Genomic DNA, 24,580 nt, shown 5'->3' with positions numbered 1-24,580 from the left:
AAGCTTATGGCAAAGATATGTTGTTTCCAATAATATGAAGTACAATTCTTGTTTGAGGCATGGGAGTGATTTCGAGAGCTTTTGAAGAGGTGTCTTCATCATGATTTTTTAACATAGAGACAAGTGCAAATATTTTATAGTGGCCTATCAATCACCACCAGGGCTACAATCGATGCTGCAGCAGGAGGGTATCTCATAAGAAAAGATCCAAATCTTATATATAAGCTAATAGATGAGATGACATCTACTAGCTTTTAGTGGCACACCGTTAACTCTTATGACATTAAGAGAAAAGAGACCGCCCCAATCTATCAAGTAGAGAGCAGCAGCCCACTAATAAACCAAATGACAGCCCTTGCAAAGCAATTAGAATCTTTAATGAAGGCTCAAGACCAACTTGTAAGAGCTCCTACAAGCCTAGAATTTAAGCAAAAAGAGACAAATTTCATAGGTAGTCACAGCTTAGGGTGGTAAGGTAACACTTCTAACTCCTGGGGGAATGGCTTTGGAAGCCAAAATTCAAGTGTTTATTGCTTTCCCTATATGCAAAATCAGGGAGCCCAGTCCATCTTTCAAGAAGAAATGATACAGTATGTGCATTATTCTGATAAGAGGATGACAGAGCTTTAATCCAAGTTGAACCAACATAATGAAAGAACTGATAAGAGGTTTGCAAAAATCAAATCTGAGATACGAGCACAAACTTCTAAGATGAGTGCACCATTGGAGCAAATTACAAATCTTCTGAGTCAAAGAGTGATGGGGACACTACCATCTCAACTCAAACCTAATCCAAGGGAGCAATGCAATGCCATCACCCATAAAAGTAGGAAGAAGGTGCAAGAATTGTAGAACAAAGGCTCATGCAAACATGTGTTTACTGATGAACATGCCCTTGCTGCAATAGAAGCACAATCATGCTTAGACAAGCATGCCTATGTCATTGATAAAAGTACGGCCATGCATTGTAATGCCCAAAATTTTGTAATAGCATTTTGAATATTAATGTAAATTGTGGAGTTCTATATAGATGTAAAATTTATGTATATAATGATGTGAATATATGTGTATATGTGTGGTAACGTGAATATGTAGTAAATATGTATAAATGTGTGTATATATTTGTATATTATGGTCAAAATGTGAGTGTGGACTTGTGACTTGACCGAAATTGATCAAGAAATAGGCTAAATGTGTGTTGTAGGGGCATTCTCACTGTAGAGAGAAGACCCTGGGCAAGAAGCATGATTATGTTGCGTTTTCAGTATAGCAAGAGGCTTCTCACTACAGCGAGAGGGCAACAGAGAGGGGGTGTCTCAAGACCAACCTGTAAGAGCTCTTGTAAGCCCAGAATTTAAGCAAAAAGAGACAAATTTCATAGGTAGTCACAACTTAGGGTGGTAAGGTAACAGTTCTAACTCTTGGGAGAATGGCTTTGGAAGCCAAAATTCAAGTGTTTATCATCTTCCCTATATGCAAAATCAGGGAGCTCAGTCCAACTTTCAAGAACAAATGATACAGTATGTGCATTATTCTAATAAGAGAATGACAGAGCTTGAATCCAAGTTGGACCAACATAATGAAAGAACTGATAAGAGATTTGCTGAAATTAAATATAAGATACGAGCACAAACTTCTAAGATGAGTGCACAGTTGGAGCAAATTACAAACCTTTTGAGTTAAAGAGTGATGGGGACACCACCATTTCAACTCGAACTTAATCCAAGGGAGCAATGCAATGCCATCATAAATAAAAGTAGGAAGAAGGTGCAAGAATTGTATAACAAAGGCTCATGCAAACCTATGCTTACTGATGAACACGTCCTAGCTGCAATAGAAGCACAATTGTGCTTAGACAAGCACGCCTATGTCATTGATAAAAAAGCACATCCATGCATTGTAACGCTCCAAATTTTGTAATAGCATTTTGAATATTAATGTAAATTGTAGAGTTCTATATGGATGTGCAATTTATGTATATAATGATGTGAATATATGTGTATATGTGTGGTGACGTAAATATGTGAGTAAATACGTATAAATGTGTGTATATATTTGTATATTATGGTCAAAATGTGAGTATGGACTTGTGACTTAACCGAAATTGATCGAGAAATAGACTAAATGTGTGTTGTAGGGGCATTCTCACTGTAATGAGAAGGCCCTGGGCAAGAAGTATGATTATGTTGTGTCTCGCTGCTGCGAGAGGGCAACAGAGAGGGGGTATTTTCTGGGTTCAATCTTGCTATAGCGAGATTCTATAGAAAACGAGTTGCAGAATTCTCTGATATTTTCGCTGTAGTAAGAAGGAGCCTCATTGTAGCGAGAGTGTCGCGAATCCTAAGGTATTTGAGAGGTTTAGGGTTTAGGAAACTCATTTTCCACTTCTCCTTTTGAACATTCTTTCGATTCTCTCAATTTTCAACCTTATTTCACCAATTAAATTGCCTCTAAGGCCGTTTGCGTACAAGATTGAAGGTTGGGATCACGTTTGGAGCAGTTGAAAGTAAGTTCTAAGAGCTAGGATTTTGGTTTTTCATCTCTTTCTTCGTTTTCTCAGATTCTCATGGAGATTATTCATGTTTTTAGGATGAAGCACTGTGTGGGGAAGGTTTTCTACTGTTAATTTGTGTTGGGCCTTCAATCCGAGGTAAGGGAGGAATCTATCCTATCTCGTTATACTTAGAATTCGTTTATTGTATTATCTATTGCAATGTGATTAGGATAAATCATAGGATGATGTGAATTTGCTGAGAATGATTTAGTTGTGATTGGATGTTGATGGAAATTTGGTGTGTAACATAACGTGATTGATATCGAGAAATGTGTATGATGGACAGTGGATGTTGGGTGTAATAAGACTTGTTTGCAATAGGATGGTAATGGTATTTGTGTGCTTGAGTATAATATGGTTGATATGTGGGAATATGCTATTGGGTGAGAATGAATGCCATGATACGATTAAAAATATGGGTGAATATGCGTGAATGACATATGATTTTGATTCTGGTTGTGTTTGAATGTTGAAAACTATGAATGGTTACAACGATACACTGAGGGTATGAAATATAGGGCGGTAGAAATACCTTAGGGAAGAGAGGATGGTGGTGATATGAACAGTGAGTGTGGGTGTGCCACAGGTCACACATTCTCCTCCTGACTCGGCCTTTGACTAATACCTTTGCTAAGGGACCCCGTGACCGCACATGTTGCATCTGTGAGGCAAGGGTAACTGGCGACCATCCATAGTGTGAAACTGAGTAAGTCCCTAAGGTTGAAGGCATTAGGAATCTGTGATCACAGTGTCACAGTGAGCATGACTAATGTGCAGTGAGCGCACGTAGGTGTCGTATATGAATTGTTTGATGGTGCAGTGAACACACTTGCATGTGAATTGGAGTGGAATGTTGAAATGTACTATTTTATGCCTATTTGATGCGTGATTTGAATAAAGTTAGAAAGGTGTAATGTGTGAGGTGAGTCTATGTGCTTGTGTGCGATAGTGTAGAGTACTCATTCTTACATTTATTTTTCAGGTGACCAAGACGATCAGCACTAGACTAAGTGAATGGAAAGGATGAAACTACTAAAGGAATTGGGAAATTATTTTTGAAAATTGTGGTGTATTTAAATTAGTCCTGTAGCGTTTATTTTGATGCAAATTTGTAACCCTTCCTTATTTTGAAATACTTTATTGAAAACATGCATTGGGAACCATTTGAATGAAATTTTTGTTATTTCAATTTTATTTCAAAATTATTTATTTGAAAAATTAAATTAAGGTGTTACATGCATCCCCATGAGCAAGATTGTGCTTCAAGTGTAGAATCTAAAAATAGAAGAAAAGAGGATGGAATAGTTGCGTCGAGGCATATATAGCAAAGAGAGAAGAAAGAGAAAATGAGAAGGGAAGGTTGTCTGGTGAAAAATGAATATTTTTTTTGCGCTGAGGTCTCTTAAATACCCCTCCAGGTTCGCGCTCTCTCGCTTAAGCTAGCCCTGCTCTCGCCTGGGCAAGCTCATCCTTGCTTGGGCAAGAACATCAAAGAGCTTCCCATTTTTCCTATGATTTCTCGCCAGAGCGAGGTAGTTCTCACTTGAGTGAGAGGACTGTTGGGTGATGTAACATATTTTATGTTTACATTTATAGTTTTATTTTGATTTCTAAATAATTTTCAAATGCCTTATTTTTAAAGTTTTTATCATTTTCTAGTTATTTGAATAAATTGAGCTTGTTACAAATAAATACTATAATTTCATATTTTCGGTTATTCTGACCTCTAACTACTCTTTTAGCCATAACATTTTCTATGGATATTATTTTTATCTGATTCTAGTTGCATTAGATTCTACACATCCAGAGCTTTAAAATGCATATATGGATCGTTGTTTTTGGAGTTGTTTTCGATTTTCTATGCTTTTTTGAAGTTGAGATAAATTTGCTGAATATTGTTACAGGATTGCATTTGGGCCCTTTGTTATTAGACAATTGTATTTGAGCTTATAGTTATAATTGAGGACTGAATTTTGGCCATTTTGTTTACCCTAATCAGAACTTATAAATAAACTAATAAGGTTTTGAATTAGTGGTGCGATTAAGCACCTTGAGTTTTTGAGATTTGGTCGTTACTAAGAATCATTGTTTTTACCTTTTCTCGAATTCTCTCATTCTCATCTCATTCTTGCTTTGGATAAGTGCTTCAATGGAAGGCTAAACCTCTCATTCAATCTCATAATCTAGATTGTGTAAATTTGATTTGAGTTTTGGGCCAATTGCTCCGAATTTGTTCTCCTTTCTCTAATCTCATATTTGTGTATTATGATTATGATTAACTTTTCTGTAGTTAGAATTCTAATTAGGACTCAATTGATATTCTAATTTGATAATTAATTCAGATTAGGTTAAATGATAATTTGATTTAATTCATGATCTAGTTTAATTAGGTTATTCGATTGAATTAATAATTGGATTGGATAATCGTTCAAATTTGGATTAAAATTTTTAGATACTATGATAATCAAAATTACACGCATTTAAGATTATGTGGATTGATAATTCTTAATCTATTTTTATTCAAGTTAATTGTGTTAGTAATTTAATTTAATTGATTTGAAGTTTTCAAACTCCTAAACTTTACTCACATTTTTTTTAAAAGAACCAAAAATTGAATTTAACTGAATATGTGTTTCTATAAATCAACCTAGGTTGAGTTCTATACCTCAAAATTCTTAGAGAGACTTAATTATTTTGATAACAACTTGGTATCGTCTATCAAATTAGCGTCGTTGCTAGGTACACATCAGTTTTGATTCATTTTAGGATTTATTATTGCTTTTTCACTTATTGCCAATTTTGCATAATTATATTTTTCGCTGATTTGATTCGTAGACTTTTATTTCTGTTTCTGTTTGCGATTTAGTATCCTTTTCATTATGCATTAGTTAATTTGCTTAAATGTGTTCAATTTTAATTTTTGTCATTAATAAGGTTAAATAAAAAACTAATACGTTCTAATTGTTATTAAATTCTGCAAATTATTTCTTTCATCTATTTTGTGTTTGTGTGTTTTTGTCATTCTAAAATTTTGCTATTTTAGTGCATTTAATTTTGAATTTTATATTTTAAATTTTAAAATTTTGGATAATTCGATTAATAGGATTACTGCAAAATTGTGTGATTGGCAGGAATTTCGCATATATTTTGTAGAGATTTGAGGAGTAACAAAATAAGGATTCACGAGATTTGAACTGCAAATTTAAGGGGAGCACTCTTGGAGGCACAAGAGAGGCTGGTGCCACTTTTGGAGCACATTGGAGCCTCTTGAGTGGAGAATTCCACACTTTGCCCATCCCAAAAATCCTCCCTACTACTACTTGAGGGTATTTTTGTCAATTTTCTATGACTAACACTGATTGCTCCCAAATTTTGTCAGCAAATCCAGAAAAATAAGGATCAAGACACACTAATGTGTGGTCTTGCTTAAAATCCAAAATTCCATCATTTAGACTACTTTTCTATTTTTTTTTCAATTTTAATATTTTAAAAATCACCAAAAATTTCTCGAAAATAATAAATAATCATATTAGAGGAACCGTGATAGTCTGGATTTTTTAAAAATTTATTTGATGTGTTTTTGCAATTCCTATCATAGATAGTATTTGGGTTGACTTTGACACTTTGACCGTTTTGCCTTTTGGTGCATCGCTAGAACTAATTCTGGACAATTGTTTGCATTTGATCTTGAAATTGAACATACTTGGAATAGATTGAATAGACTTAACAGATTGGAAGGTAATATGCAAAGTCATAGTGGTCATAGTAGTGATAGACTTGATAATGTTATTGAGCATTCTGATTGTAATGATTCTGAAAGTATATTTATGCATTGTGATATCATGGCTAATAATCAACATAAAAGAACTCTTGAAGAATTGGTTGCACCGGATATCATAATACCAACCATTAGACATCCAATATCCTGATGTAGATGCTCCATTTAAGTTAAAATTTGGTCTAATCTATTTGTTGCCTAAGTTTAATGGTAGTGCAGGTGAAGACCCTCATACGTATTTGAAGGAGTTCCATATAGTCTGCTCGACAATGAAGTCTCAAGGAGTTCCCAAATATCATATCAAGCTGAAGACCTTTCCATTCTCCTTGGATGGTGCAGCAAAAGACTGGCTATACTATATGCAGTCAGGTTTAGTCACTTGCTGGATAGACTTCAAGAAGATTTTCCTTGAAAAATTCTTCCTAGCATCCAGAGCAGCGACAATCAGGAAGGAGATCAACATCATAAAGCAATTCATCCAAGGAGAGCCTATATAAGTATTAAAAGAGATTCAAGAAGATGTGTGCAACTTGTCCATACCACTAGATCAGCGACAAGTTGCTCATCCAATATTTCTATAAAGGCCTTGCTCCAATGGATAGTAGTATGCTTGATGCAACAAGCGGTGGAGCCCTCATGGATAAGACACCCTCTGCAGCAAAAATGCCACTGATTGATAACATGGCAGAGAACTCCCAGGAATTTAACACAAGGGCTATGGCACTAGTAAGAGAAGTGCACAATGTGCATCCACCCAACCAATTGACAGGGGATTCTAGCAGACTTGAGAGCAGAATTGAGGAACTCACTACATTTGTGAGGCAGCTAGCTGTTGCAGAACAAACTGCTCCATAAAGAGGGGTGACTAGAGACTGCTAGATTTGTTCTTCTATAGAGCAAACTTCAAATTGTTGCCCTTTGCTGTAGGATGGTAGTCAACAAGCTTCTGCCCATAGAGTTTTTAGTGCAAGACAAGAGTAAAAAAAGCTTCAAATTTTCAACAACCTCAGAGACAATGGCAGTCATACCAGTTCCAGTATCAGTCTCATAATCCTACTTTCAATGATCATCCAAATATGAGATATGACACTTCTGAGCAATAGATTGGCCAAGCAAGTAACAACCACAAACTACCCCCAATGAGGCAGCAGCAACAACAACAAAATTCTAAACCTTCCTTGGAGGATTTGGTCAAACAAATGGCTAAGAGCAATTTGTAGTTCCAAAAGAATGTTAATGCTTCCATCCAAGATCTACAGACACAAATTGGTCAATTAGTCACCACTGTGAACCAGTTCAAGTCTCAAGGGTGTGGACAACTTCCTTCTCAACCAGAGATTAACCTAAAAAATGTGAGTGTTATCACATTGAGGAGCGGGAAAAAGTTGCGAAATAGTTAGAAAAATAAAAAGGTGCAAACTGAAGTGGAGCCAAAGGCTAAGAAGTAGCAAAACATAAAGACACAAGCTACTCCTAGCAGTTCTAAAATTGTGCAGAAATCACCTCTCTCTTTTCTAAACAAAATGGCCAAGCCAAAAACACTAACAGACTTTGATAAAGAGCTTTTTCAGACGTTCAGAAGAGTAGAAGTGAACAATCTGCTACTGGATGCTATAAAACATATTCTAAAATATGCAAAGTTTCTTAGAAAGTTATGCACCAACAAGAGGAGGCTGAAAGATGACGAGAGGATTAACATGGGGAGAAATGTGTCAGCCCTCATACAACCCAATATGCTACAGAAGTGCAAAGATCTTGACACGTTTACTATCCTTTGTACCATTGGGAACTCCACCTTTAGCAATGCATTTCTTGATCTTGGTGCTTCCATAAATGCCATGCCTACATCAATCTACAAGTCTTTCAACCTCGTTCTCCTAAAGCAAATTGGTGTAGTCATTCAATTGAAAAATAGAAGCACTGCAGTTCCTGCTGGAGTAGTAAAAGATGTGTTAGTCATAGTAGACAGGCTGATATTCCTTGCAGAATTTTACATTCTGGACATGGCAGAAGATTCTAGCATGCCTACATTGATCCTCGGTAGACCTTTTCTGAAAACAGTAAGGACAAAGATTGATGTGCACTCAGGAATTCTATCCATGGAGTTTGGAGACGATGTTGTGCAGCTCAACATCTTTAAGGCTATGAAACATCCCACAGAGCTGTAGAGTGGATGTCAGATAGATGTTATGATTAAGAAATTTTGTAATGATTTTTCTTAGGTTTCTAGTTGTACATGCACTATAACGGATTTGTGTAAGGTTTGTATTGAGATAGATGCGTATTTAACAATTAATGATGTTTCATATGCAGAAGCAGTAAGTTTGGAAAGCTCTAGCTTGATTATTGCAAATACACATACCCCTTAATTTGCCCGCCCAGATACATGCTGCAGAATTGGACTCCTCTACCAGGACATTTCCCTCGATTGTGCAGCCACCTATACTTGAACTAAATCCTTTTCCCAAACACATGAAGTATGTGATTTTAGAGTCTGGTAACAACTGCTAGTAATCATTTCAGCATAATTGGAGACTGGATAAGAGGAGAAGTTATTGCAGACTTCAAAATGCATATATGGATTGTTGGATTAGGAGTCGTTTTCAATTTTTTATGATTTTTTTAAGTTGAGGCAGATTTACTTAATCTTATATGTGGGATTACATTTAGACTCTTGTTATTTAATAATTGTGTTTGGGCTTTTAAATATAATTGAGGTCTGAATTTTGGCCATTAAGTTTACCCGAATCAGAACATATAAATAGACTAATCAGACTCTGAATTAGGGTGTCCGTGCAAATTAGACACTTTGAGTTTTGAGATTTGGCCTTTAATAAGAATATTTGTTTTTACCTTCTCTCGAATTCTCTCATCTTCATCTCATTATCGCTTGGGTTAAGTGCTTTGATGGAAGGCTAAACATTACATTCAATCTGCAAAAAATAATGTAAATTTGATTTGAGTTTTGGGCCAATTGCTCCCAGTTTCTTCTGTTTTTCTCTAATCTCATATTTGTGTATTGCGATTGTAATTAACTTTTCTGCGGTTAAAATTCAAATTAAGATTCGATTGATATTCTAATTTGATATTTAATTCATATTAGGTTAAATGACTATTTAATTTAATTCGTGATCTGGTTCAATTAGGTTATTCGATTGAATTAATAATTGAATTGAGTAATCGTTCAAATTCGGATTAAAATCTTTAGATACTGTGATAATCAGAATTATACGCATTTGAGATTCTGTGGATTGATAATTCTTAATCTATTTTTATTCAAGTTAATTATGTTCATAATTTAATTTAATTGATTTGAAGTTTTCAAACCCCTAAATTTTACTCGCATTATTAAAGAACCTAAAATTGAATTTAATTAAATATGTGTCTCTATAAATTGACTTAGGTTGAGCTTTATACCGTAAAATTTTTAGACAAACTTAGTTATTTTGACAGCGACTTAGTATCATCTATCACTCGCTCAAGCAAAAAGTGACCTCATTCAGGTAAGGCGTCGCAAGAAAAATGGGGAACTCTCTGGACTCATTCTCACCCAGGTGAGAATGCCTCTTGCTCAGGCAATAATGTCTCTCGCTCAGGCGAGATGCCGATCGCTTAGGCGAAAATAGCAAAAATTTGGGTAGATGTCACTGTTTGGTTTTCTTGCGGGTTGATTCACTCAAGCGAGAATGCGTAGATCTAGAGGAGTATTTAAGAAACCTCAGCATAGAAAACATTCATTTCTCACTAAATCACTTTCCCCTCTCAGAGAAAATTTCCTCGAAGTCTGAACCTCTTCCAAATCCAAGCGTGAACGTTCATTTCGTTTTAATTCAATATTAAGGAGATCGAAGTCATTCAGGCCACATTCTTCCATCTAAATGTTGTGTTTCTCTTTTGAGACTCAATAGTAGAATAGTTTAAAACATCTATCTTAGGTAAAAGGAGCTTATTCTAAGTTATCATTATTGCCCACTAAGATAACAAAAGCACTTGTACGTAGAGGTGTGCATCGATTAGATTTATAAATCCAATCTAAATCTATTTTAAATCCAAATTGATGGATTAGATTTTAAACCACTTTATTTTATATTTTTTAAAACCAGTTTAAAATTGGTTTTGAAATTTGAATTTGGTTTAAAATTGGTTTTAAATCCAGATTTGGTTAAAACTGGTTTTAAATTCAGTTTTAGTTAAAAACTGGTTTTATTCTTATACAATATTAATATTTTTGGGAGAAAAAAGATCACTTTGATTATTATCCATCAAATCTTCATTTACCACTACAATTAAAGGTTTTCTCAAACGCAATGTCTCAAATATACTACCTGACCGTGCATAAAATTCAAAATATCTTCATTTATGACTACAAGCACCTTTTGATATACAAAAGCAAATACAAGTTCTGCATTATAAAACTAAATTATAATAATTTGGCAATATAACAAATTCACACCGTAAAGACTTAATATGCACAAAAGGCAACAAATACTCAAAAGCATAAATTCCTCGACATTACACAAAATAATTACAATTATCGCCCTATTTTTTTAAAAAATAAACAGCATCCATAACAAAGAAAATATTTTTTATATAGGACTATATTTTTTATTTATTAATTTACTTTAACAAATAAAAGAAAAAATATAGGGAAATCGTGCTCAGCCTTGAAGCACCAGTGAGCGAAAAAAAATCCACAAGTGCTACAACTATTGTAAGAAAAGGTGGAATAGGAATTAGAAAAGAATAAAGATATTGAGTCATTAGAAGGATCCATGTTACCATGTAGTGGAGGAGTAGAAAATGATATGATATCACCATGGTAGACTTTCATAGCAGCACCATTATTTTTCAACTTCTCCAGTTAAGGTAAGTTCCATTTGTGCTTAACAAAGCTTTACAAAAATCAGAATATTAAGAAAAGAAAAAGGGAAAATAATTGTTTACTTCTACTTAAGTAGGATGAGGGATGGGGAGACTCGGGCTCAAAAAAAAAAAAATCCACAACATAAGAATCATAAGGACCTGGCTATTCATACACGTAAAAGAAAGAGAACATTAGAAACATAAAAATCAATAAGGGAAATAAGTGAATGTTCAGAACTAATAGTTGCATCCAATGGCTCACTATACCTATAACCTGTAAGGCAATCTCCAATTACACAAACAAATAATGCAATTACAAATAATACAATACATGTAATCGAAAACTACAGTTTTTGAAGTAGAGCACACAATTCGGATAGTGTCACATTGTTTCATTTTGAGACCATAAAAGGAGGTGTCTTCAAAGAAACTACTACAACACTACCATTTTAACAACTAAAGAACTAACATTAAGAAAAAAAATCTTTAATCATCATCGAGCGCCATAGAGGCTATAAAAGCAATATCTTGTAGAGAAGCCATTTCTGCCAAAAAAAAAAGTTATATCTAATTAGTAATTATTTATCAACTCGTAATATATTAATAGTAACATGATGAGTGTTTTTACCTTACTGAAATTTCTCAAGCTCTTCAAACTTCTCATTTGAAAATAATGGTAAAGAATATCCCTTAAGCGAGTCTTAGGTTCAAATAAGTGTTTCCACCATTCTAGATTCAGAGGCTATAGTGGACACAAGTATTGCCAACACCTATCTTGCAATGCTTGCAAAGATTGGAAATCAACTTGAGTTTAACTTCCACCATTTCAAGATATCAAAATTTTTTGGGCTCTCTAAAGTTTCTTCCAAGTACTAACTTAACTCAGATTTCTTACTTCTACTTGATCAAAAAAATTGAGTATAGCCACAGCAATCATTACTACTATCCTGAAAAATTCACTATAACCATAACGATCATCATTCAATATTGTTTTCTGCAAATCACCTTGAGATGTTGCTTCCCTACCTTTGAATTCCTCAAAAAAAAAAGACTTCAAACAAGTTTCTAATTTTTCATTCAATATTATTGCCTCACTAACACCAAAATCTTGAGAAATCAACCATTTTATAAACTTTAATTTGTATCTAGGGTCTAACACAATAACAATAAACGACAACATATTTAGATTGTTAGGATTTTCCAGTATTTATCATATTTTTTCTTCATTTTTATAGCCATTTCTTTCATTCTTACATCTTTGAACTAATGACACATTTGGTTGATCTTCTTTCCAATTCCAATTCCAAGAACCTCTAACATATACATGTTACCCACATAAGATGAACTAGAAATATTCAAAGTAGCTTCATAAAAAATCTTCAAATATGGTAATATTGAATGTACATAGTCTCAATTTTCACTTGTAGGAACACCTTTCCCCTTGTTTAACTCTTCAATATAGTTCCTATCTTGCATTTCAAGCTTTTTAAATGTCTTTTAATATTTCAAAGCGCCTTCTAACATAAAAAAAAAAAAAAAGTTGAATTCCACTTAGTTTCAACATCTAAGCAAACAATACCTTTGTATTCAATTTCTCGTTCAATACATGCCTTAAATTAGGTGGCCTCTAAGATATCTAGTTCACAAGAAAACTATGAGTTGGTGGATGAGAGTATTAATATTTTAATTTGTCAAATCACACATATACAAACACAAACTAATGACTAGAAGAAGGATGATGCCCTTGTTGTGGTCATTAACAATGGTACACAACTCAAGAGATTCAAATAACGATAAAGCATAAAGAGAAATAGGTATAAAAAATTGAAAAGTTGGGTTAAGCTACTAGTAAATCAAACAAAAAAAATCAATTTAAGATTAATCAACATCTTAGGTACTTTTAAAAATGACTTTTAATAGCAATAAATAAATTATTTCACTTTCTTATTATAACCATATATATATTTTTGTGTGAATATGTTAAGAATATCAATCAATACATTTTGATCAATTTGAAATGCATTATTTTGCACCTTCATGTTATGATCCCTTCACACATTAGTAAATCAATTTAATTTCACAAAATTGTTAACAGTAAAACTATTCAACTTAACATTACATCATTTTAATTTCTTTGTTTTTCTTTCTATTCAATTTCACTAGTTTATGTTATTATCCTGTAGGAACACCTTGATGATAGACATGATTCAATCTTTGATCAAAATTGATTGCATAAATGTTAAAGCTTGTTTTGTTTCTTTATTAAATTTATATTTATCAAATCATTTTACATGTAAAATATATATTCAAACATTGTGTGGTCAAATGTATTTGATCCAATGTTACATATCTTTTAATGTATAATAATCACAATTTTTGCATTATTTATTTATGTGAATCTTTATTTGCTTTATTTTCCTTGAGTTAGCTTAAACAAAAATTATTTTAAGAGAGATAAATTTGTTTTAACGAAACACAAGTTTTCCATCTATAATTCTTTATTTCATTTTTGCTTAAACTTAATAAAATGTGCTTAGACATGCTTAAATAAATATTTTTTTAGCTTAACCGATATATAATTTTATTATAATATTTTTTAATAAAATATTTATTTATTACGTATAAAAATAAATGTATTAATTATTATAAACATTTTTAAATTATTTTTATGATATATAATATTTTAAATAGAACATACAGCGAAATCATAAAAAATAGGAATAATATCATTTCGATGTATGGCCTATAAAAATTATAATGGAACATACGTCGATCAATATAAATAAAGACAAAAGTCAATAGGAGAGGGAGAGGGAGAGAGAGAGAGAGGAGAGAGGCAGACAGAGAGATGGCAGGGAGTTATTGGTACAATGAAGTGGTTCCATTCACAGCTATGATTGCAATAGAGTGCACAAACGTTGGTGTTAACGTTTTATTCAAAGCAGCAACTGAAAAGGGGCTCAGTTACTATGCCTTCATCTTTTACTCCTTTGCAATCTCAACCCTCTTTCTCCTCCTGCCTCTGCCCTTCGTCTTCCGATGGTTCTCTATTGCATATTAAATATACACATCCATCGTTACCTCGTACAATTCGAAGCAATTCTTCTGTGAGAATCAACGTTGTCCCTTTTTTAATCATACGTTTGTTGTGTATTTGTGCAGGTCAAGAGGGCTTCCTCCGTGGAATATGTCTCTGATCATCAGATTTTTCCTCCTTGGAGTTATTGGGTAAGACAAAACAGTGCATAACTCTAATTTTGAACATTTCAATGTTTATTCTCAAGAAAAAAGGACACTGATCTTAGTTTTTGTTATTGCATCATCGTTGGAGTGAGGCAGACTTGCAGCTCAGCTTTGTGGATACAGAGGACTCAAATACACTTCGCCTACTCTTGCTTCTGCTCTTAGCAACCTTATCCCGGCTTTTACCTTCATCTTAGCGATCCTTTTCAGGTTCATATCTCTCGTCCTTCAACATTTAATACTAAAATATTTTGCTTCAACCAAACAGTATTTTAATTTATTACTTTCTTACTATTCTTATTATTAGATGAAAAGTTGAAATTGAATTTAAGAGTTTTTAAATGTAAAAAATTCTTCCCTTTATATATATATATAGCACCACCGCAGGTCAAATTCAACACAATTAACGTAAAATTTAATAGGATAACAATTTTTAATAAAATTATGAATTCAATTAAAAGTAGTAATAGTGTAATTTTATTCTTTTATATTATTATTTAATTATAAATTATTATACGATGGATAATTATTGAGTTTTGTAATAGTTATTTTTAAATTATATGCATGATATTTTTAATTAATCGATAATTTATATTGATAATATATTAAAATTAAAGTCTAACATTATTTTTATTGTTTATTAATTATATCTAATAAAAATAAACTCATATAAGAATTATTCAATCAAGTATGATTTATATTTTCTGATACAGGAAAGCATACAAAATAAGCAGCAGTGTAGATTCAAAACAAAAAGTAGTGATTAAACTTATAATTATATATATCTATATCTATATATATATGAAGAATGATTTTTTTTAAAAAAATTTTATACTCAATTTGAGTCTTTTATTTAACGATTAATAAAATAATAAATTATAATTTATTAAATATAAATTAAATAAAAAATTTAGATTAAATATGAAAATTTTTAAACTTTCTCTAGTGTGAAAAAATCTTGTTTACTGAGAAGAATAAAAAACTTTAAATCACATCTAAGCTTCTAACCCGAATAATCGATACTAATATAATAATCGAATATCAGATAGAGTAAAAAAAACTTGAACATATAAAAAAGCTCCTAATCTTACCTAATACATTAAATGGCAAAGAAAGTGGATAAATAATACAGATTAGTTTGGGAAGCGAGACTAAACAAAAGAAGCATTATTGATCGCAATCACCTTAAGCCCCACTAACAAAGATGATACAATATATAAAGGCCGATTCACCAATATCGAAACAAAGGTCCACCTAATACTGTCAGTGGGAATACGGTATATTATTCTTTGAAGTATTATAAATTTAAGATGAAATTAAATGTTATTTTTTTAGAATTATTTCGTTTGACAATTTTCAAAAAATAAAATTATTAATTTAATTGTTGAATAGTGTGATTCAATATATTGTTAAGTATATTAAGTCATGTGACGTTCTTAAATTTATTTTTTTTTACTTCAATATATTTAATAGCTTAGTTAAAAATAATGAAAAGAAATAAAATTTTTCTTTATATTCTATATTTGTAATACATAAATGGAAAAAAAATTAATTTTTTTTTTATAAATAACTCTGTTCATAAATTAATTGAAGTAGTAAAATAAGAAAAATAAATCATAACTGAATAATTATATTATATTAACATCAATTATGTACAGACAGTATAATAATTTACAAACATTTGATCAAAAGTTCATAACTCATATCTAACATACTGAGGGCTTAACACTAATTATTATCATGTCATCTCTCTATCTTAACTAGCTCTTTGGAGTCTAAATCATCATTTTTTTCAAGATAGAGATCGTCAAAGTCAGTCGCAACCTCAACACATGTAATCTGCTTAAAAGTGATTGAAGCTGGTCTTCTAAGATGATCATAGTTAAAATAGGAGCACAGATAGCTCACAGCAGCTAGAGTTCTAATTGTTCCTCTATAAATATACATATAAAGAGAGTATGATAGATCCTATCATTTATAAAAAAAATCTAAAGGAATACTATAATATAGGTCCATCTTTAAGGTACATATATGGCTAGGTACATTGTCACAATCTATGGCAAACTTAAAGTGACAAAGCCTATGATACTCATTAAATATATAATTTATTCTACAGTTTTCTTTACTATCTATCAATCTAATTTGCCTTGGGGGTGCCGTCATCTTTATTCCCTAAAAAGTTTAGTAAGGATGAGCATCTATCTTTCTATTTAAACATAACATTATTTCAAAAACTACATCACAACATAATCATAGTAATGGAATAAAAGAAAACATAATAATATCAATTCCAATTACAATATATCAATACCTATAAGCTAATTTCATAGTGTATCAATTACTATCGCATAATCACATATGCATATATTTCGTCATAAATTATTACATTTCTCTCTTTCAAATATGCACTCCCAGTGCACTGTGATCATAAATATACATTCCTTAAGCATTTCTTGAGGTCTTACACAGTTAGGTAAATAGTTATCAGTTAGCCCATGTATATAGATACAACATATATAATAACAGGTTTCTTAGCAAAAGTATAATCATGAATCAGGAAACGGGTGTGAGGTTATGTGACGCATTCGCTCTTAGAAAGAGAGTGCACACATATGTAAATGTCGCTCATCACCCTATATTTTTCTCAGATTTTTCATTGTTTTAAGACTCTATACCATCAGTGTATCTTTAAACTATTCACACTATCTATATCCATCAACACTTATTACTCATATTATATTCTCTTTTTCATGTCAAAATCATTACTCAGTTAAAAGATCGTGCTTAGTAAAGCACTTTCAAACTAAGTTCAAAATACGTATACAATCAGAATATAGCACTAACACCCAAGATCAGTCAAACATGCTTCATTAACCTTTCAACACAATTCAATATCATTCAATCATGTATTTACATAAAATAACACATACAAAAGTACTCTCATGAGTACAAAATATTTACTATGCTTAAAATGACAAAATAGAGCTCTCCTTACCTTGAAAGAAGAGTTATGAAGAAAACATAATAATATTTATTTGAAAGAAGAGTTATGAAGAGTTATGAAGTCGATTGGTTGAACTTCTAAATTCAGATTCGAAGGAAGATTGAAGTTTAGGAAAATTTTCTAAGGAATGAGTGTGAGAGATCAGAGAGAATAAAGGAGAGGTTATGACTTAGATTATAATCAATGTTTTCTAATTTGAAAATCCTTAAATACCCCTCAACTCACGATATTTTCGCTACAGCGAGCCCTTCTCTCGCTACAGTAAAAAAATTAGACATTTTTTTATGTCTATCATTCTAGCTACAGCGAGAGCTCATCGCTTTAGCGAGAATCCCTCGCTACAGTAAAAATCCTGGCTACAGCGAAAATGCTAATTAGTCATCCTTATCTACTTCTCGCTACAATGAGAGAACTCTAGAAAGCATAATTCTTGACGCTCTTTCTCGATACAACAAGAGATATTTCACTGTATTGAGATATTCTGCAGTTTACACCATTTGAACTCTTTTAAGTTAAAACAATTTCACTCATATAACAAACATACAATACCATAACAATAAATATAAAAATAAGGATTTATAAATATAAAATTTTATTGTTAATATTTATTTATATTTTAACAATATATATTAAACATTAAAATAAAGTTATCAATTAAATTATTATTTAATTTTTCATTTGTTTTTTTATACTTACTTTATTCAAAAATATTTTTTATTTTAATAATTTATTGAAAAAATTTAACATTTATAAAGCTTTAATAAGTAGAATATGGTTTATTTGTGATCCATTGATAGAGATCTCTATAGTGTTTTAAGCTCTGAAGTATTGCTTAACAATAGTATTAGAGTTTAGGGTTTGTTCAAATGATCATATCATAACAAAATTTTAGTCAAAAATGAGAAGAAACAAAAGAAAATGAACAAAGTAATTCCTATTAATTAAAAGGAAATAATATAATAAATTTAAGAAAACTAAAATGGAAGTTGTTAGTAAAGTGAAGAAACATGAGACTTTAAATAAAAAGAAGATATGATGGACTAAAGTAAGTTATTCATTAAAGTTTCACATAAAAAAACTTGAAGAAGGAAGATGTAGAAATATATTATAAATAAGAGAAGTTTTTTACTCGACACAATAATATGTAGTTTGGGTGTATTGGAGTCTTAGGTTATTGTGTGTAAGATAAGGGTTTGCAATTTTGTCTATTTAAAAATTAAAAAAGTGAACAAGTTTGTAATTTTAATTAGTTAAAAAATTGATAAAAATATGCTAAAAGTTTATGGGTGTGTGCAAGAATACCACATGTCAAGCTGACCATAATATATGAAAGGTCACCTGAAACCTTCGTCAACCTCCAAAGACTAGTCCACCCACCAATTGTTTAAGGCACCTTCAATACTTCCATATTGACCAGTATTCCTCTCCAAAATTTTATTACCAAACATAATTTATTAGTCGGATGTGATATTCAAATCTTCTCATAGAGTCGTGTTCCATAGATGGATATGATTCCGATAATTGAACTTTCTTTATATGTTTCATCAGACAAGTCATCGACTCAGACCTTGCAAGTTGGATTTGATGGGTGGTTTAGGAACGATCATGGGGTTGTTGTTTTGCTGTCGTGAGCGGTGCTTAGGTCATGTGGGACAATGGCCTAATGGTGAGAGAAAGAAAGAAATTTCAAAACTTACATATTTGACGGCACGTATTAATTAGACCATTAAGAATAAGTTATGCACTTTTATCATGTCATCAGTCATGTGTAATATATATTATAAATAAATAAATAATTTTAACTCAAAATTATTTTTTTAATAATTAATGTGAAGGTTTTTTTATTTATTTTACAATTTTAAATATATATATCTATGATATTTCTTTTTATATAAATAAAAAGTGTTGAAATAAACATAAAAAGAAAAAAGAAAAAAAAAAGGATACATAGTTATAAATTGATGAATAAATTATCGAAGGATTACAAAACATTCAAGACGAATTGCATTACCCACACAAACAATATCATGACAGACTACATTTGATCGTAAATAGAGCTAGCAAACCGAGCTACCTGACCCATTTGGGTCAGTCTGTTGCGGGTAGCAAGTTTTTGTGTGTCGGATAAAAAAATTTTAAATTTAATATAATTTCGCACAAATTATTTCAAGACAAGTAAAACTTAATTTTTTTGTGAATTTCTATAAGCTTAGTTTGTATTGGACTTGATTGGACATGTTAAAACTATCTAAATTTAAAGCATATATCTTATATTTTATCAAACCTTTTTAAATTGTTTCAATAGGCCTATTTTGTTGACTCTAATCATGAATGGAATATAGATTTATCATTCATTTCCATACATTTTTTCGGGCTAAAGTAGGTATTATATATTATTTATTTTTATGTGTGCTTTAAAAAAATATGAATATTTGGCAGACTTATATTTACATATTGTGTACAATGAATTTTTTCAAAAAATAAATAAATTCAGAAGTAGTCCAAGATTGAATTATAGATCACTTTAATGGTTCTTACTAGTATATTTTTAATAAAATTAATAATAGTTAACAGTGACATTTAAATGAAATAATATAGTAGAAGGATAATATCAACCGTAAACAAGTATAAAAGCAAATAAAGAAAGAAATATTAAAAAAAATTCTAATGAAATAAATTTCAATAAAAAGACAGTACAACTTCAATTGAGACAGAATGCTTGTTAATTAATTTCATCAAGTCTAACTTGTGCGTCAAACGTTTAACAATTTTCAAGATACAAAGTGGTTGAAGGCGCTTGACAGTCTCTCTAGTATTTCAACGCTCAAGTTAGAAGAGTTATTCCAAGTTATAGTTGAATTAGATAGAGAAAATATCAATCTCAAGAGAATCACTTCTTTATATATGAGTTTGAGTCCTTCGTTACTTAGTGCACCTATCATGGATTGTTAGACGTGGGTGTGTGTTAGTGTTATTATGTGATGACACACAAAGTGTTTCATAAAGTTGCTACGTGTCAAAAATGTTAGAACATGTTTGTGGGGTCGTACTATGTAATAGTTCTTTTGTCTTAGATCTAACAAGGGAGATGAGTTAGGTGATTGTGATTGGAGACGGTGTTGTACCATTCATAGAGGTTGTCATTCCATGTGGAGGATACCAAAGCCTTAGTCGTTAAAATAAAATTCAAATTTAACCTGGTTGCTTGGTGAGTGAGTTTATTATTGACAATTTTTTGCATATATAAAAATTCAAACTCAAAACTTTGCTTAAGTGATATTAAGTTGCTTGCTACTCGGACCAACCTACATTAGTCTTAAAGGACATATTTTTGCCATATCTTAATGTATATTCGCTAATTACCACTTTTAACATATTAAACTTTTATTAATATTTAAATTTTTTTATCATCTCTAAAGTCTTTACAATTAGGTTTTCTGCTATCAGGAATAACTTGAATGAATTCCTTAATAAAAAATTCTTCAGCGTATTCTTGATTACAATTGTTAATAATGGTAATGTATTTTGGAGAAACCTCAAAAAAAAAACTTTTTTAATAAATTTAATAATCTATTTCAATACTTTTCAACTTGAGAGAGCTATCTATACTAATTTGCACAAAATCTTGTTAAAATATCACATTCTTTTCAACTAAAAAAACTCATGTTTTCTTGTCATAATTATTAAAAAAAAAATTGTCAAAATGTTACTTTTTTTATTGAAATCTTATTATGACCATGTTATGCAAAATTATGGTGACATATAGCCACAAAATTCATTAGTTCCATATAAGATATTTTGAGAAGAAATAAACTTTCAACTCATATAAACTATTTTTTAATTAAAAATTAGTCCAAAATAAACCTTAACCAATGTGTAAAAAGATTATTTCAAGCAATTTATATTTCTTTTCCTTTTCTTTGTCCTCTTTTCGAGCAACATAAAGCCTTTATAATCAACTTAAAAAATTTTATTTTTCTCAAACAAATATATATTAATTTTAAATATTTTTATCAATTAGAAATTTATATATTTGTATATGAATTTATTATTCGTAATTTAGTTAACTTATATTTAATTTTTATTATGAACTTATTTGATAAATTAATAAAATATAAATATTATAATATTATAGTAAGAAATTAATGAGAAAAATATTGATTACAAGTAAAGTATGTAATTTAAATAAAATATTAAAAATGATATTTTTTTTAATCATAAAAATATTGCAAATAGTTTTTAAATTTAATTTAAATAGTATTTAAAATTTAATTTATAAATATAATATATTATACGGATTAGTATCCACATAATATAATATATAATTATCTATTATTGAACTTAAATTTAATTAATGAAAAGAATATCATACTCTTTATAATTAATTTTTATAAGTATTTGTTGGGTTTGAATCTGATTATTTTCCTAAGTAGACTACTACTAATATGATATCCGTAGTGAAGAATAAGTAATGCGTACTACTACTATGTGGAAATAAAATTAACTGTTAACATATGAAAATTATTCTTTAAAGTTTTGTGTATTTTTCAATAAACTAAGAACTGATTAATTAAAAAAATTCAGCATGATTCAACTCATATATTAATACAATTTCTTAGTATTTTTCTTACAATTCTTTTTGTCTGTTGCAAGATGTCAACTCCAGTAACATAAAATTTTACATTAACCAAGCAATTTGCGTCAAAGTCAATAAATATTTACAGAAGACTAACGTGTACCCCACACAGATACAAAACCCTATCTTACTCCACTTAACCAACATTTTGAAGTTTTCCTATCTAATCTAATTCTTTGATATTTTATAAAAGGAGTGCAAAAGAAATTACGTAAGATAAATAATTTTGCTAAAAATTTCCTTATTATATTCTTCTTTGTTCCCTTGATTTATTTAAATTTATAAAAAGTATCATCTTATTTTCATCTTTATTACTATTTTGTTTGTTCATTATGCTGAACTATTTTCTTGGCTTTTGCATGAAGGATGGAGAAGGTAGCTTTGAGAAGCTCAAGCACTCGTGCCAAAATCTTGGGTTCTATGGTATCGATATCAGGTGCACTGGTAGTTGTTCTCTATAAGGGCCCCACAATCTTATCCAATTCATCTCCACAACCATCACCTACCGTTGATTTTCCAATGGGCTCAACATCACAATCAAATTGGGTTCTTGGTGGGTCCCTACTCCTCATTGAGTATCTTTTGCTTCCAATCTGGTACATTGTTCAGGTATTAAACTCGCTTTAAAACTCTTCCAACAAGCACCTAATAACCTGTTTGGTTTAGAAAATCATTCTATTTTTAACTTTGAAATAATTATAAAAATGTTATTCTATTTTCATTTTTTTCAAAAAAATTAAAAACAGTGAAAATAATTTAAATCTTTTCTACTTAGATTTTTAAAATAAAAATAAATTAATATTTATATAAGAGTTTTGTTACTCCGAATCTTAAACAATATTGATTACTTTGCATTTCTTCTTTTGTAATTATTTAGTCACACAACGTTTCGGAAAACTAAAATACAATATTTGGTGCTTGGAAACAGACCAGTGTGATGAAAAAATACCCAGCAGAGTTTATCGCGGTGTTCATGTACAACCTGAGCGGGACTCTCATATCTGCACCAGTTTGCTTACTATTAGAATCAAATTTGAGCACTTGGAAGATAAATCCTGATATAACCTTGATCACTGTTATATACTCGGTGAGAATCTAACAATGCAAATTGATAAACGAGTCATAGAAAGGAAATATAAGCTGAAATTTACCACTACTTGATGCAGGGTTTCTTTTGCACAGGTCTAAGTTGTTTGGTTCACACTTGGGGCCTCCATCTTAAAGGCCCAGTATATGTATCAATCTTTAAGCCTCTGTCAATAGTCATTGCTGCCGCTATGAGTTTTATATTTCTTGGCGAAGCACTGCATTTTGGAACGTATGGAGTTCATTCCCTTTCTTCGTTGTTGAGTTTTAATTCAAGAAAATTGCAATTATTTAAGAACACTTGAATATTTGATTCATTTTTGTCATGCGTTTTGACATTTACATATATTTTGTTTCAAATGTTGCAGTGTTGTTGGAGCACTCATACTATCATGTGGGTTTTATGCTGTTATCTGGGGAAAGGCAAAAGAAGAAGAATTGAGTGAGGAGTTAGACATACGTCCCAGGACCAGCGGTGATAGTCCTTTGTTGAAGAACTTCAGCGAGAACGCGTAAAAATGATTCTTCATAAATACTCAAATTATGATAAAAAATAAGGTTAACTAGTTGACCTTATTTTTTTTCATCATGTACTTGTGATCCGTAGCATTGCTCTGCTTTGTGGAATCCAATAAAATCTCATTGTGAATTAATATATTGTTAAGGGTCTCGATATCTTCGTAGTTGCTGTAGTATTTAATACCCGTTTGACTCACCTCAGATGTTAGGCGAGGTAGCCAATTTTATTTGTCCAGTCAGAAAATACGTAAATTAACAAAATGGAGAAAAAAGAAATATGTACATTTTCAAGGATCATCCGCATGGATACAGGTACGATACCGTTACCGGATATAGATGCGGGACATGGTATTTTTTTAAAAAAAAATAGAATACAAATACATCGATTAAAAAAATAAATATATATATAAATAAAGTATACAAATTTTAATATAACAGAAATATATATTTATCTATGTAGATAATAAATATTTTACGATACGATATTGTAATACTTAAATTGTTCAATATAATATAACAATAATAAAACATAATTAAGAAAATTTTATTATTTTTTTTCTTATCATTAATAAAAATAACTGTCTTTAAATTTAACCCATCGAAAGAAAGATTAACAACTTCAAGAATTTCAACACCTTCAAGTGAATCTCATTCATCTTCATCAATATCACATATAATTCTTACTTTTTCTTAAGAAAAGACAAAGATTTGTGTGTACAAATACTAAATTTTTAACTCTTTTAATATTTAACCTTATTTCTTTTCAAAAAGTGGATAAAAAAATATGTGCTCCAATTTCTTCCACAACAACAAGAAGAACATGGTTGTGAAAGAAACTTGAAGACAATATACTAAAGTTTGAAAATTGTAGTTCCCTACATAATTCATCATTTCTTT

General features: G+C 30.8%; 2 protein-coding genes and 1 non-coding gene across 3 annotated transcripts; 2 read left to right on the top strand and 1 right to left on the bottom strand.

Moving 5' to 3' along the window:
- LOC113864061 lies at positions 1-107 on the bottom strand. The gene has a single exon (XR_003504666.1). It is a non-coding gene; the product is annotated as a small nucleolar RNA R71 (small nucleolar RNA).
- Positions 108-7,855: 7,748 nt separating this feature from the next.
- LOC113862338 lies at positions 7,856-8,843 on the top strand. Its single transcript, XM_027495428.1, has 3 exons — positions 7,856-8,392; positions 8,555-8,650; positions 8,715-8,843. Exons 1-3 carry the CDS (start codon positions 7,856-7,858, stop codon positions 8,841-8,843), a joined length of 762 nt encoding a protein of 253 aa, XP_027351229.1.
- A 5,168-nt stretch (positions 8,844-14,011) lies between these two features.
- Positions 14,012-23,831, top strand: LOC113862584 (WAT1-related protein At4g15540-like). Its single transcript, XM_027495663.1, has 7 exons — positions 14,012-14,237; positions 14,358-14,423; positions 14,535-14,648; positions 22,444-22,687; positions 23,007-23,165; positions 23,245-23,396; positions 23,533-23,831. The coding sequence occupies exons 1-7, from the start codon at positions 14,044-14,046 to the stop codon at positions 23,678-23,680; spliced, it is 1,077 nt and encodes a 358-aa protein (XP_027351464.1). The 5' UTR covers positions 14,012-14,043; the 3' UTR covers positions 23,681-23,831.
- Positions 23,832-24,580: the final 749 nt, after the last annotated feature.

The sequence above is a fragment of the Abrus precatorius genome, unplaced genomic scaffold (genome assembly GCF_003935025.1).
Source record: "Abrus precatorius isolate BTA unplaced genomic scaffold, Abrus_2018 Scaffold3, whole genome shotgun sequence".
In the NCBI taxonomy this organism is placed as follows: domain Eukaryota; kingdom Viridiplantae; phylum Streptophyta; class Magnoliopsida; order Fabales; family Fabaceae; genus Abrus; species Abrus precatorius.
Note: the sequence above shows the minus strand (reverse complement) of the source record. Positions and strands in the feature narration are given on the sequence as shown.

Bases quoted from the DNA above. Each gene is read 5' to 3' on its own strand.
- LOC113862338 (XM_027495428.1), top strand. From the start codon at position 7,856: ATGGCCAAGCCAAAAACACTAACAGACTTTGATAAAGAGCTTTTTCAG. The intron at 8,393-8,554 runs GTAAGGACAAAG...GATTTTTCTTAG, and splicing joins GTAGACCTTTTCTGAAAACA to GTTTCTAGTTGTACATGCAC. The intron at 8,651-8,714 runs GTAAGTTTGGAA...TTGCCCGCCCAG, and splicing joins ATGTTTCATATGCAGAAGCA to ATACATGCTGCAGAATTGGA.
- LOC113862584 (XM_027495663.1), top strand. From the start codon at position 14,044: ATGGCAGGGAGTTATTGGTACAATGAAGTGGTTCCATTCACAGCTATG. The intron at 14,238-14,357 runs GTTCTCTATTGC...GTATTTGTGCAG, and splicing joins CTGCCCTTCGTCTTCCGATG to GTCAAGAGGGCTTCCTCCGT. The intron at 23,397-23,532 runs GTATGGAGTTCA...CAAATGTTGCAG, and splicing joins GAAGCACTGCATTTTGGAAC to TGTTGTTGGAGCACTCATAC.